Here is a 14,684-nt window from a genome sequence, read left to right on the forward strand (position 1 = left end):
TATGAGCGAGGAATAAAAACTGAAACTTAATGAGATAGGCACCCACCTCAAGAAATATTTAAATCCAAAAGAATAATTCAAAAGAAACTGGAAGGGAAGAAATAATAAAGACAGAAGTAGGCTTAAATGAAATAGAAATAAACACACAACAGAGAGAATAACCAGGATCAAAAGCTGGCTCTTTGGAAAAAGGCTAATACAATTAATAATCAGAACCATAACCTGGCATTTCATCCATCACGCATGTATGTTCACAACAAACTAAAGTTTCTGACTCACAACTGCCCTCTCCCAGCATGATGACCAGAGCCTGAGATTAGTAAGATTTCCTCACCAGTTGCAAGTTAGGAGATGCCTGTGGAGTCCCGATCACATCTGGGAGAGGCAGCACAAACCTAGAAAGCGTAGCCCATGTGGTTTTCTCCTTAACAGGCCTGCGTCCAGGCCCAGAACCACCCAGGTTCTCTCAGCCAGATATCACGAAAGTGGAGAAAGCTTTTTTTGTGGAGAAGTGATGTCACTGAAGTTCATCCTGAAATACTGCTTAGCGTGCCAGCACGAGGAGGTATCCAGCTGCTGCAGCCAGGGCAAAGGAGAATCTTTGGGACACAGAAAATGAGCTGGAATCTCCAGTTGATTTGTGGGAATTAATATCTCACAGACTCAGTCCAGACATCTTGATGTTCCAAAACAAGGTAGTGAACAACCGAGCTCTCTTCAAGTTCCTCGTGGATAACTCTAGCTTCCAGAACTGCAACACTGCCACGTGCAGATCTACTGAGATCCAGGCCACACTGGGAGCTATACGTGCAGAGTATGGGTGGCTTGACTTGCCCAGTTTGGTCAGTTATACAACCTGTTTTGAAAACTGGGGGCTTGTGTTCATAACAAAAATATGGCCATGATTTTTGCACCCAGCTTTTTGGCACTGCTTTTATTAAGCAAGAGGAGGGTGACAATGCACAGGGTCAGCTTCGAGTTTCTGATGGACTCCACACATATGCCTGTAAAGTGTACACAGGATGTGTACACAGAACCACAAAAATGTGAACAGCCTTTCATTAATGAGCATCCACATACAGGTGTGAAAACGAACACCTTTCTGGGCTCAAAGACGTCGAGACAACCAAGAGTCAAATTCTGGACTTGGTTTGGCTGCCAAGAAACCAAGTCTCCTTGGTAACTTACTACACTTACATATATGGACATATTCAGAGCCCAGGAGAGGCATGGTATGTCCTACTCCCCTCACAGAGTGGCTGACACATTCAAATGCTATATTAATCCCTGAAGTGGCTTGCAAATAGTACTATCTTAATGACAGACAAGGTAGGAAAACCGTATAATATTGAGATAAGGGTAAAAACTTTAAGAGAAGTATAAGCTATGTTTCTGAGAGACTGTTTATTTCCATATATTTTAATCTTTATATTATACAAATACATTTTCTAAATAATAGAAGATAGTTTTGGGGGAAAATGGATTATAGGACTCCAAACTCTTGCCTGAAAAATTTGAAAAATACATAGAATCTTTCTGGGTCAAAAGGGAAGAGATTTCAGATTTCCTGTTTACTAGTTATGTATTTGCCTGCTTTGATCAAAGCCCCAGTAAGGCTGTAGTGGAATACAGAGGTAAATAAGTCAGAACTCTTAAGCATAAACAGTTCATAGGGGAGATAAAATTATACATTCAAGAAGGCCAATAAAGGAAAAGGAAAAAAAAAAAGCTTTAGGATGGGTACAGATACAATGTTCTGGAACAGCAGAAAGTCCTCTTCTAGCTGAGAGACGCCACAGAAGCCACAGTGTGGGAGGTGGTCATGACTGTGGGTATTGGCAGAGATGTGTGAAAGGAGAGGGGCACTCAGACAAATGGTAGAAAGCAGAGCCAAAAGGGTGAGAGGGCACTGGCTCCCTTTGCTAAGGTGGTGTCCCCACAATGTATTCTGAGAGGTGCTAATCTTGCCGAGCATTAGTTGGTGTTAGATGCATTATAGGGAAGTAAAGACAAAGACTGTGGCTGGATGAGGCAAACGGCTGCACACAGACTTGGAGGGACTTTCTGTATCCCAGTGGGAAGTCAGAGGCAGAGCCGCTAAAGGGAGAAAGGCAGGAGAGGAGGCTGGAAAGTGCACTTGAGGACTGGGAAGACCTACAACAGGTATCTAGGGGAAGGTGTGGAGCATCAGTACCACTCAGAGAGAAATGAAAAGACTCAAGAATAGCCATGGGGCTAAGCTGACCAGTGCTGGCTTTCCATGTCATAGCATGGCATGGCCAAAGATATTCCTCTGGAGAAACTCAACTCCAGTTACTCCAAAGCCAAAAGTGCCTGTCAGTAAGGGATTCTCCTGTCAAGAATTGATCTGTACAAGACCAATGGAACCACAGAGCACATGAGAGTGCTTAGAATTGAACACATTTTACTTTTTATAAAATTTTAATAAAGTTTTCAGTCTATGGACTCAGTCTTTCTGGTGAATAACATAACTGCTATTGTTTTTGCCAGTGGGAAAGTTATTGTACTTCAATGCAATTTTTTAACCAATCTATCTGTCACTGATGCTGACATCTGAAGCATAACTTCATGGGTCCAAATATACTCTTTCAGTCCACAAGTTCATACTACAGGATTGTGAACTTCCCAGAGGGAGAAACTAGCAGGTCCTGGAATCCTTGATGGCAGAAGTAGAAGAGCCCTTAAAGATCATCTGTTGTTCCCTTAGAACAGATGAGGAAAGGGGAAGGCATGACAGTGTCCTCTGCGAACGTGTAACTCTATAAGGGCAATGCTCTCTGAGGAGGGACCAGCTGGAAAATGGCTCATTGGACTTGGACAGGTTTCTTGAAAGAAAAGCAAAAACAGACTTACACTCTATTTTGCAGAGCCTGGGGTAGACACAGAAAAAGAACTTCCAAATAGGGAGAAAGTCCCCTTAGGGAACAATCATGGCATATCTATGAATGTCTTTTATAGTAGGTTGATTCATTAACTGGGCCTAAAACTTCTCCTTTGATGCCTTTGGAATCTATGATTTTTAGTAACTGGAGATTAAAGTAATATACATAATTAACTGATCTATTTTGGAATTAATTAAGAGGTTATATCAAGACAGAATAACAAATGAATCATAGAACAAGAGGTTAAAGAGCCCAGAAATATTTGATTTTTAATGATAAGCCCAATGGCTGGGGCTACTGTTATTAAACTCCCTCTTCTGGGCCAGGTTATGAGCTCAGTGCTCAATGTGTGTGTGTGTGTGTGTGTGTGTGTGTGTGTGTGTGTGTGTGTGTGTATGTATGTATAAAGTATATAATTCCTGCAACAATTCCATGAGGCTGACACTTTGTCCCTGTTTTACAGAAAAAAAAATGTGGTTAGACTGCCTGCCTTTCTAAGCTCATCAAGGTCAGCATCCTCACCATGGGGCCATGGAATCTCTCAGCTCCCCCAGCCTTCCTCTCCCCATCCCAGGGCCAGTAGATAGCTTTCCTCACTCATGAAGCTCATGTCCTGTGTAAGGACTTTGTTCTTTCTGTCCTCTTTGGTTGATGCTCCTGCTCCATTCAGGGTCATCTCTTGGGGAACTTAAACATCACCCCCTAGAGGAACTTTCTCTGCCCACTTGTAATGCCCCTCTTCATCCCTGATAATTTTCTTGCTCTGAAGACAGGGTTTGTGGGGCATTAACACAGTTAGTCCTGATCTGGGTTAGTGTGGGATATCTTTCTCCATCCCTTTACTTTCAATCTGTGTCTTTATAATTTAATGTGGGTTTCTTGTAGACAACATAGAGTTGGGTCTTGTTGTTTTTGTTTTAATCCACTCTGACAGTCTTTTTTCTTTTAATTGGTACATTTAGACTCTTGATATGTAAAGTGATGACTGATATAGTTAGATGAATATCTACCGTATTTGTTACTGTATTTCACTTGCTCCTCTTGTTGTTTTCTACTCTTTTTCTGCTTTCTCTGATTTTATTGAGCATTTTATATAATTCCAGTTTTTCTCTTAGAATATCTATGATACCCTTTTTTTAAAAAACTTTTTTCAGTGATTGTTCTTGAGTTTGACATATACACTTACAACTAATCCAGGTCCTCTTTCATAGCACTATCTTGCTTCACGGGCAGTACAAGTACTTTACAACAGAGCATTGCCAATTCTTCCCTTCCATCCTCATAACTGTCGCTGTCATTCATTACTTATCCAATCACTGAATACATAGTTGCTATTTTTATTTGGAACAGTTATCTGTTAGATCAATTAGGAATAAGAAACACGAAAGATTTCATTTAACTTCATTTATTTCTTCCCTAACGCTCTTCCTTTTTAAAGTAGATCTCTGTTTCTGATCTGCATAATTTTCCTTCTTGATGAGTTTAACTTTTTTTTGTAAGGCAGGTCTATTGGCCACAAGTTTCCTAAGTTTTGTCTGAGAAAGTCTTTATTTTTTCTTTCACTTTTGAAGGACACAGAATCCTAGGCTAGCAGGTTTCTTTCTCACAACAATTTTAATGTTTTAATCCACTTGCTTCTTGCTTATATGATTTCTGAAGAGAGGTCCACTGTAATATTTGGGCTTGCTCCTCTACAATTATGTTTTAACTCTGGTTTCTTTCAAGATTTTCCCTTTGTTTTTGATTTTTGGTAGTACCTTAGTCTGGGCTGCTATAACAACGTATCATACACTGGGTGGTTTATAAACAACAGAAATTAGTTTCTCGTAATTCTGGAGGCTGGGAAGTCCAAGATTAAGATGTCAGGAGACTTGGTGTCTGGTGAGAGCCTGCTTCCTGCTTCACAGATGGCTGTCTCTGTGTCCTCACATGGAGGAAGTGGTAAGGGAATGCTCTGGAGTATCTTTTAAGACTGATCTCATTCCTGAGGGCTTCACCCTGATGACCTAATCACCTCCCAAAGTCCCCATCTCCAAATACCATCACACTTGGGGGTTGAGTTTCAAAAAATGAATTCTAGAGGGGCACAAATATTCAATTTATAACATATAGTACAAATATGATATACCTAGGTATAGATATTTTAGTATTTACCCTACTTGGTATTTATTCCCTATGTTTTCTGCATCTGTGGTTTGGTATCTGTCATTAATTTGAAAAATTCTCATGTATATTAAAATATATTATATAAAGTATATTTACTTATAAATTCAAATATTTCTTCTCTACCATTCTCTTCCTCTTGGTATTCCCATTAGGTGTATATTACACCTTTTATAATTGGCCCACAGGTCTTCAATGTTTTGCTCAGCCTTTTTTTTTTTATCCTTTTTCCTTTTGTAGTTCAGTTTAAAGGTTTCTACTGACTTATGTTTAAGCTCACAGTTCCTTTCCTCAGCTGTCCAGTTGATTGATGAGCATTCTTCATTTCTGTGTTTTTTTCTTCTAGCATTTCAACTCTTTCTTAGAGTTTCTATCTCTCTGCTACATTGGTCATCTCTTCTTGCATGCTGTCCACTTTTTCTATTATAAGCCCTGACACAGTAATCATAGTTATTTTAAATTCCTGGTCTGATAATTTCAAAATCTCTGCCAAATCTGAGTCTGATTCTGATGCTTGCAAGCTCTGTCTTGACTTTTAGTATGCCTTGTAATTTTTTTTTTTTTTTGTGGGAAGCTAAACAGAACATACCATGTAAGAGGAACTGAAGTAAATCAGCCTTTAGTGTGACACTTTATGTTTGTCTGTCTCGGAATTAGGCTGTCTTTATTGTGTGCTGAAGCTGCAGATGATGGTGTCAAAGGCTAAAATCTCCTTGTATGCCCGTGTTTTTGTCTCCCCTGTCCCTCTTAAATAAGGTCTTAGATGTGCGGTTCTTTCAGTTGTTAGTGTACAAATGTCCTTTTGATGTAGTGATAAGGTGTGGAGAAGAAGTGTCCCACAGACCTATGATCAGGTCTCAGTCTCTCAGTGAGCCTGTGTCTCTGGGCTGGGACCTTCACAAGTGCTTCCCACTCCCTGCCAAACACACATACTTCCTCCTTATGTGAGACAGCAAAGCTAGAGGGAGCTTGAGTTGGTTCTGGTAAAACCCCACTAGGTAAGGCTCTGGTAAAACACTTTCTCTTGAGGACAGATCTCATTCAGAAGAACAGAATGCTCTAGGTGTATTTCAAAATGGCTTCTTTCCCTCCCTCTACTGAAGCATGATGGGTTTTTCCTCATCATGTGAGAAAAGTGGTAGGTTTTGTGAGAAAGTGGTAGGACTCCTAGAGGGAAAACACACAAAAGTGTGGGGGTCTCCCAAAGACCAGGCCCTTCTTGACTCTAACTCTCAAATTTGTGTACATGGAGCCTCCAGCAATCAGTAAACTAGAGCTGACATTTTCCTATCTTGTCATTGATTCCCCAGGGGTTTCTGTTCCTGGCCTTCTGCTATGGCAAGTTGTGACTCTCTGTCACTACAATTTTGGGAGCAGTGGTTTTCCTTGTGACTTCAATTCTCTGATGCATCAAAGAAGAGTTGTTGATTTTCAGTTTGTTCAGCTTTTCTCATGTTGTTAGAATGGGAGTGATGACTTCTAAGTTCCCTACATGTTGGATTGGAAACTAGAATTCACCCTACATGAATTAAAGCAGCCGCCTTCTGGTCCATCCTATCACTCTGTTTTATCTTCTTTATAACACCAAAGCTCCTATCTGAAAGTCTCTAATTGAACCGTTTACTTACTTACTTGTTGGCTGTCTCCCTTACTAAAACTGGGATTCCGGGGATATGAGATTGCCAGCCCTTGACACAGTATCTGGCATGAAGCAGCCTTAATAGATATGCTGCCTGAATGACTGACAGAAGGCGTCCAGATCCTGAGGCTCTGACCACTGGCCATTAACCAAGTCTGTTGTCCCCCCTGTACATTTCTAGAACAAGGTCACATTGTGACTGGCTATCATTTGCTTCATGGAGATGCCTGAAAGGCCAGGATGAAAGGGCTATGGTGTGGTCTTAGGTCTTGAGCAGGCTTCTGCTGCTACACCTCTTCTTCCATTTAGTGGGTCTGAGAAAAGGCTCCACAGTTAAAACACAGAGATGTAAAAACTGCAAAGATTGGCTAAACCTATTTTGAGATCAGCACCTAGAAAACAGAGGAAGAGTCACACCTGAGGAGACTCAGACAGGAACAAAGAAGGATGAAACTATTAGTTTTACTAATTATAACAAATGAGTGTCTCTCCTCAGTACTTGCAGGGTTAGGGGAAGTGGGCATCTTTATTCCAAAGAGGAAAATCAAGGAGCTATTTGCAGTCTAAAATTATTCAGCGTTGCCCAGTCCAGGTGACAATTATAACAACAAAATAAGAAAGAATAACCCTTCCTATTTTTAGTAACACCACACTTAAAAGAATTTTAAATATATTCCTTAGATAATAAGTGCAATTCTTTTAAAAAAAATTTTTTTTAATGTTTACTTATTTTTGAGACAGAGAGAGACAGAGTTTGAGCAGGGGAGGGGCAGAGAGAGAGGGAGACACAGAATCTGAAACAGGCTCCAGGCTCTGAGCTGTCAGCACAGAGCCCGACGCGGGGCTCGAACTCACGAACTGTGAGATCATGACCTGAGCCGAAGTTGGACGCTTAACCGACTGAGCCACCCAGGCGCCCCAATAAGTGCAATTCTTCCTACGATTTATGCTAAAAGCAGTCCATAATCAGTGACACGCAGTTGTAATGGAAGTACGTATGAAGAAACCCAGACAACAAAACCCCCTACAACAAACAACAAGCTAATGAATTTCAAGGACAGCACAGAAAATAAGCCTTTCAGGATAAGTTCTTGGATTCCAGGGGCAGTGGCCTTGTTTCCTTCTCACAGAGGAGTTCTGTGTGCTTGTGACACCCTGACCAAAGGATGGGGAGAACACGTCTGGTCTCTTGTCCAGAAGGCCCTTCCTACAGAGGCAGCTCAGAGGTCTTGGTTTCTGACACAAAACGGGCTCTACCATTTGCCACTCGGTGTATGTTCACGTAAGCTGGCTCTGGCTGCCAAGGGAGGGAGGATAAGGATAAGGCAAAGGAGAGAGAGAGACGTATATATCAAAGGACAACTGAAAGAAAAAAGGGAAAACAATGCCAACTTTTGAGAGAAATCAATGCAGAAAGAATTCTCAATAGCCAAATTGTTGTAAAGGATAAAACAGGAGCTCAGAGTTAATAATAGGCTATAGATTTTTTTCCATCTGTATTGAGGCTTATCTTATAAATAAATGTTCTTTATTATTCTTTGGCAACTGCTTGTGGGTGACTCAGATAGTCTTTCAAAAACCAGACAAAAGAAATAATATAAATCCCTTGTATCCAGGGAATTCCTCTAATTAGGAGTGGCAATGAAGTAGAGAAGAAATTTGTTTTTGATATAACATCTGCAAATGACAGCTGCTTTTCCCCAAGTTCCCAATGTCATTCCTTTACTAAGAAAGCCCCAATAACAATTAACAATAAATTACCAAAACAGAATCTATTGCAGTAACCCATTTAATAGTGTATCTTAGGGGTGCCTGGCTGGCTCAGTCAGTAGAACATGTGATGTTTGATCTCGGGGTTGTAAGTTCAAGCCCCATGTAGGGTGTAGAGATTACGTAAAAAAATAAAATCTTAAAAAAAAATAATGTATTTCAGTAAATTCTGGTTATTCAGTGTTTTCAGTTATCTTTTTATTTATTTATTTATTTTGAGGGAGACAGAGACAGCATAAGTGGGGGAGAGGCAGAGAGAGACGGGAAAAGAGAGAATCCTAAGCAGGCTCCACAGTGCCAACACTGGGCCGAATGCGGGGCTCGAACCCATGAAGCTGCAAGATTATGACCTGAGCTGAAACCAAGAGTCAGATGCTTAATTGACTGAGCTACCCAGGTGCCCCTCAGTTTTCTGTCAAAATAAATGCTTCTTCACATATTAGGAAGTTAACAAGTTATTTTCCCTGAGAATTTCCCAGAGTGTTTTAAAGGATATGACTTAATCTCAAAAAGGTGATTTGGTTGGGGTTGAGACAAATATTTAAGAAAATTACACATATGAAATAAAAAGAAATTTCCATAACCATGTTGCAGCGAAACATAGTCCATACATAATGAAGCCACACTAGTAAAAGATTTCCTTTCAAACACAGGTGCAAATACTGGCCATTCTTGACCTTGCATCTGCAAATGCCCTTATGATTTCTGGTGGATCAACCTTAACCAGCATTTCTAGGCACTGGCTCCAGGTGAAGGTCCTGGGCTAGCTACCTTCCTAAAGAGGGATGCGCACACGCATGCACATGTGCATACAGTCACACACTCCCAGTAGCTGCTGAGCCTGCAAGGAAGCCAAATACCACCTTGACAGCAACGTGGTGAATTGGGGCAGCTTGGGGAAAGGACAGGCATCTGGGAACAGGATGATCCAACAGGGCCCATCATCTTAAAGGGGCACTTAAAATCCCTAAAAAGGACTTCAGAGAGACCTCTGTCCCCAGTGAGTGTTACAGCTGAGGAAATAAAAGTCCAAAGAAATTAAGAGACCTGCCCAAGACACCCCACCCACTTGTGGCAGCACAGGAACTGGAACTCTGGCCTCCTACCCGGTCTCCTAGCATTCTTTCCTGCCTATACTGCTCAGAAGTGACTGAATCATCCATTTTTCTCCCACGTCCAAATCTACCAAGGCCAAGAAAGTAGAGGTTGGAGGACATTAACACGTCTTTTCATTTACAAAACCGACATTCTGGCTGAGGTGATGAAGAGGACCCTTGGCTTCACCAAAGCTGCCTCTTGTCTTAACTGCTCCCGGTCAAGGCTGCTTCAGCACATCCGCCCTCTGGCCAGTCGCTAGCCAGTCACTAATGTGCCTGGAGGTAAACATGACAGAAACACTGAAACCTACCTTCACAAATTCATAAAGGCAAAAATGTTTTGAGCATCAAAATTATTTTCAGTTACTGAAAAAGAAAAGCAACATGGGTCCTCACTGCAATATGGAAGCTTTATGAACCCCTTTTTTACAGAACAAACACTTTTAGGCATTCATGTTCTGCTCTATATGCAAATCTTCCCTGACTTAGTAATAAAAGTAGAAGTAAAAAAAAAAGCCCAATCTGATAGCAGCACATTTCTTTTCTGTGACCAAAGACTACTGTGTCAATGTTTATAGAGGTGAACTTACTTTGAAAGTAATTTAGCAATGAAATCATGTGGCTAAACACACTGATATTTATTTATTTATTTATTTATTTATTTAAGTTCAATAAAAAGCTCAAGAAGTGAGTGGCCTCTCAGATGCAAGGGTTTTCTGTGCTCACACAAGCACACCCACATTTCTTCAACATACCATTTCGCAAGTGCTGTGTATTATTAAGAGGAGGCGGATTCTGCCAGGCACATAATTTGTATATTTAAGGGAGGTGTATGGAATGAAAAAGCGAAATATGTTAAATTTCAAAGGACTTGGAAGCAATGCTGCCTGTGAGCTTGTATTACAAATAGCCCTACATTATTACATACGCTATTAATGAGGCTGAGTGAATGAAAGTACAATTTGAATATGCATGACTCTACCCAATGAGCAGGACTTTTGTGTACTGATGAGGTTTTTTTTTCCCCCCTCCTAAAAAAGGATTAAAATTATTCTTAGAGAAGTATGGCTGCCCAGAGACCAGTAAAATAAATGGACTTAGACCAGAGTCATACTATATTCAGCTGAAATATACAGGTGCTAAAAGAAATGCCTTTGACTCTACCTACAATTTTTGAAACTTGTGCATAATCCTGTCCTCCTCCAAAAGCATATTCCTCAATTTCAAGTGGCTGCATCAATACAATTTTTAAACAAAAATAACAATTTTGGTGGAGACCCGTAAAAGTAGGCAAGGTTAAATAAACCGTTTGAGTACAAAGCCTTTACTTCCACAGTGAGGAGCACTAGTTAAAAGACTGGGGAATGGGTAAATTATTGCACCAAATGGCTGAGAATTAATCTCTGCTGACTAGCTGTAATCTAACGAGGCGTCTGTGTCCCAGGGAGCCCGCAGCATGTCCCTGGCGGTATGTGCAGTGTGTCGAGTCTGCGTGGCACCCTTTGTCCTCGCTCACAGGCGGCCTTTCCCCTCATTGTCCATAATATCCTCATGCATCTGGGACGCGTGGAATGCATTCATACTAACAGACTTACCATTGTTTTCTCTCAGAAGCTTTGTTGAGCAAAGACTGCATCACGGTTACTGATAATTATATTGCTTAATTAATCAAGACAAAAAAAATTTGCAAATCATTGCCTGGTTGCCAAGCAGGGAGATAAAAAATGACAACAATACAAGCTGAAGCAATATAACAAAAGTAACAGCTATCTGATCAGAAATTCTTATATAATGAAGCTATTAATGCTAAATCGGTTAATGTTAACATTGCTCCAGGTGTCTCTACTTAGATGCAAACAAAAAGGCTAACATTATGGATATAAAAGGCCAAATGTTGCCATGGATTCTGTAACCTGATAGAGAGGACAGCCTTTTCATTTGATTAGGGAATGCAATTTAAATACCAGGGACTGAAGCCAAACAAACAGACTTTCCCTCCACAAGCCTCTTGCATTCACCCTGGGGTCAGTGGTTGGTGAACAAAAGGTCAGCCACACTTGCCCTGGAAATGTCTGGATTAATTTTATTACATTGTAATGGTTTGTACTTTAAATGTGGGGATAACGCTAAATTTCCAGTTGGTCATTATTCTCTTCTTCCCTTTAGGCTTTTTGAATTGAAATATTAAGACAGCGATTTGCTCAATTCATCTTGTCAAAATTTATGACCAAATTTATAAAACTTACATTCTCTAAAGAAATTTTAAAAAGGTATGTTAGTACTTGTTTTCATGTGTTAAAAATTTAATACCTTTTTAAAAATCACTTTCAAAGAAAGTTTAAAGTGTCACTCTTCACACTATAAAATGAATTGAAATACCTTTTATATTTCTTTATTTACTACAAAAATAAAGGAGATGTTTTTAGGATGCTAAATGATGTTTTACAGGGCCATGTTGAAAATGAACTAATGAAGTCAGTTAATCCATACTAAATATTAAAGAACCACATTTTCCCGATTTGGAAGCTATAGGACACGAATCTAATATTAATGTTTTTGCTGAAAACGTTAGTGTTCTTCCTGGACAGGCACAAATGTTATTAGCACTCAGAGCCATTTTCTTACACGAGAGTGAAAACTTCACACACACAAAAACGTGAATCAAATATAACACCAAAGGGTCGGTTAAGTGTCTGACTCCTGATTTCAGCTCAGGATATGATCTCATGGTTTGTGGGATCAAGCCCCACCTCAGGCTCCGTGCTGAAAGCATGGAGCCTGCTTGGGATTCTCTCTGTATCCCATTCTCTGCCCCTCCTATGCACGCATGTGTGCAGTCTCCCTCTCTGAAATAAACAATAGAAAAAAAAAAAGAAAGATAACACCAATATTTACTATGAAGAACTTGAGGCATCTTCACTCCCTGAATAGAAAAGAGGATTTTCTTTATGTCAGGCGCCTCACCGGCCAGAGTGAGACTTTCCTGAATTCAGAAGGTGACCCACACTGTGTCTAGACTGAGAAATGATAAGCATGTTACACTTGGGATTCATTATTTACTCTCTTTTCATGGTAGTGACTGTAATAGAAAAATAACAGCAGTAATAGTAATAATATCCAACAGCTTTTACTCTGAGCCAGCTATGGTTTGAAGCACCTTTCATTTCTTAGCTCTTTAATGCTTACAGCTTTAACACCAAAGATTATGTTAAAATCCCAGTAAATAACAGTTACCGCTTATTTTAAAGCTCAAAAACAGAGGGTTTAGAATGGTAACTTTTAACCTCTTTAGTAGAACAATTTGGAACAAAAATGAAGATCACACTTAATACCAAGCTAGAGCATGAAGTTGTTTTCTTGAGGAGTGACTTAACTATGCCTAACATTTAATTAAAAACTTAAAAATGAACCCTTCTATTAATAATTCCAACACAAAAACAAGTCACTATATAAAGCATGGCTAAAATACCAGTAAAGGCATGGCAAGGATCGAAGCCCCCGCCAATTTACTACAGGGCACATAACCATTGGATTGTTCCAGCCATTCCCATGATCGATACCAATTGACATGGTTGCATTGATCTGGTGGCAAGGTGCTTCAATTGTTAAAAGTCATCACATGGGCTGTGCTGCAGAAGCCTAACCTCTTCACAGACATGCCTGCAATCCTTCAGGATTGACCCCTATTAGCAGCAGTCAGAGGCTCGGTGAGCAGTGCCTGTTTGTCATGCCAGGTCGAATTCTGTACCCGTGGCCAGCCACAAAATGCTTGATGTGACATGGGGTTCTTTCAACTCTTATTATTATTATTATTATTATTATTATTATTATTAATCAATGTGTCCCAGATATAAAATTAAAATTTTTTTAATTAAAAAAAATTAAATTTAAAACATTTAAAATATCATGAATGTGTTTATGTTCTAATTTTTAAAGAGTCTAGTAATAAAATACAGAATTCTGTGCTCATGAGGAAAGATACTCTGAAAATCTCAATTCATACTGAATTTCTTTATAGCATGTGTAATTCAGATACATGTGAGACATTCACCAGTTGGACAAAAGTCCCCTTTAACATATTTATATCATTGTTTCTCAAAAACAGTGAATTGTATGGCAAATGCTGTATGAGTCAGAGTGATAATGTGGTGAAAACGTACCTCGGGTTTCTTCGTGATCGCGATAAAGAACATGTGATTCTTCACTGGGTAAATAATGATTGAAACGTCTCCAAAGGCAGTCGGGATAATGCCCCTGCGGTAGTCCCTGGAGTGTTCAGACCAGACGATGTGGACCTCGTCATTCCCCAAGTGACGAAGCTGCAATGGCCAATTGGCTCTTTATTAATCAGAGTGATAACAGCAGTTTATGAGGGGTCGTGGCTTACAAATTGAATTATAATACTCAGAGGCAAAAGTATTTCACTACCAAACAAAGGTATAACACTGCTGTCTTCTATGAGGATTTAAAAAAACACAAGTACATGAAAACACCTCTCACTTTTTATGAACTACACTAGCATTGAGATGATGCATAGAAGCACAGAAGGTACGTTATGCCTGGATGGGGACAAGACCTTTTCGAGGATTTTGTTAAATTGAATTTTACTCTTGCATTAAAGCCTTATGTTTCATATTGCTGAGCATGTTTCTAAACAATTAACAACATGATCCTTTTATTCCATATTATAATACGGCTTCATAACATTCTTAATTCGGTGGTTATTAAGAAAAAAATTTGAATACAAGAGAACATAAAGCCACTCTAACACAATTACCAAATGTATAAGAACTAGATTTGTGACAAAGGTTTAAGAAAAAGTTTGCATAAATTACCTTTGTTTAAGAAACTAATAAATACGACTTCAATTTAATAAGAACACTAGTACCTAGCCTTCAAAGAGTGCCTTCCTATCCAGAAAGTATGTTCGCATGTATCATTTTCTTTAGCCTTTCCGCGTACTCTCTGAGGCAGGAGACATCATCTTTCTGTTACGTGACAAGGAGGAGATGGGGCTCAGGAAGGCAAAGGCAGCACCTATACAAGGTGCATGAACAGTGAGCAGCACGGCGGGCCTGGGGACCTGGCCAGGCCTCTCAGTGCCATTCCTAC

General features: G+C 39.8%; 1 protein-coding gene across 1 annotated transcript in view; it reads right to left on the reverse strand.

Annotated features, from left to right (window-relative positions):
* Positions 1-14,684, reverse strand: part of RALGAPA2 (Ral GTPase activating protein catalytic subunit alpha 2) — a 322,478-nt gene that overhangs the window by 91,468 nt on the left and 216,326 nt on the right. Inside the window, 1 exon segment of the mRNA XM_043602994.1 lies at positions 13,733-13,891. Coding sequence (XP_043458929.1) covers positions 13,733-13,891 — 159 coding nt within the window.

The sequence above is a fragment of the Prionailurus bengalensis genome, chromosome A3, assembly GCF_016509475.1.
Source record: "Prionailurus bengalensis isolate Pbe53 chromosome A3, Fcat_Pben_1.1_paternal_pri, whole genome shotgun sequence".
Classification (NCBI taxonomy): Eukaryota; Metazoa; Chordata; class Mammalia; order Carnivora; family Felidae; genus Prionailurus; species Prionailurus bengalensis.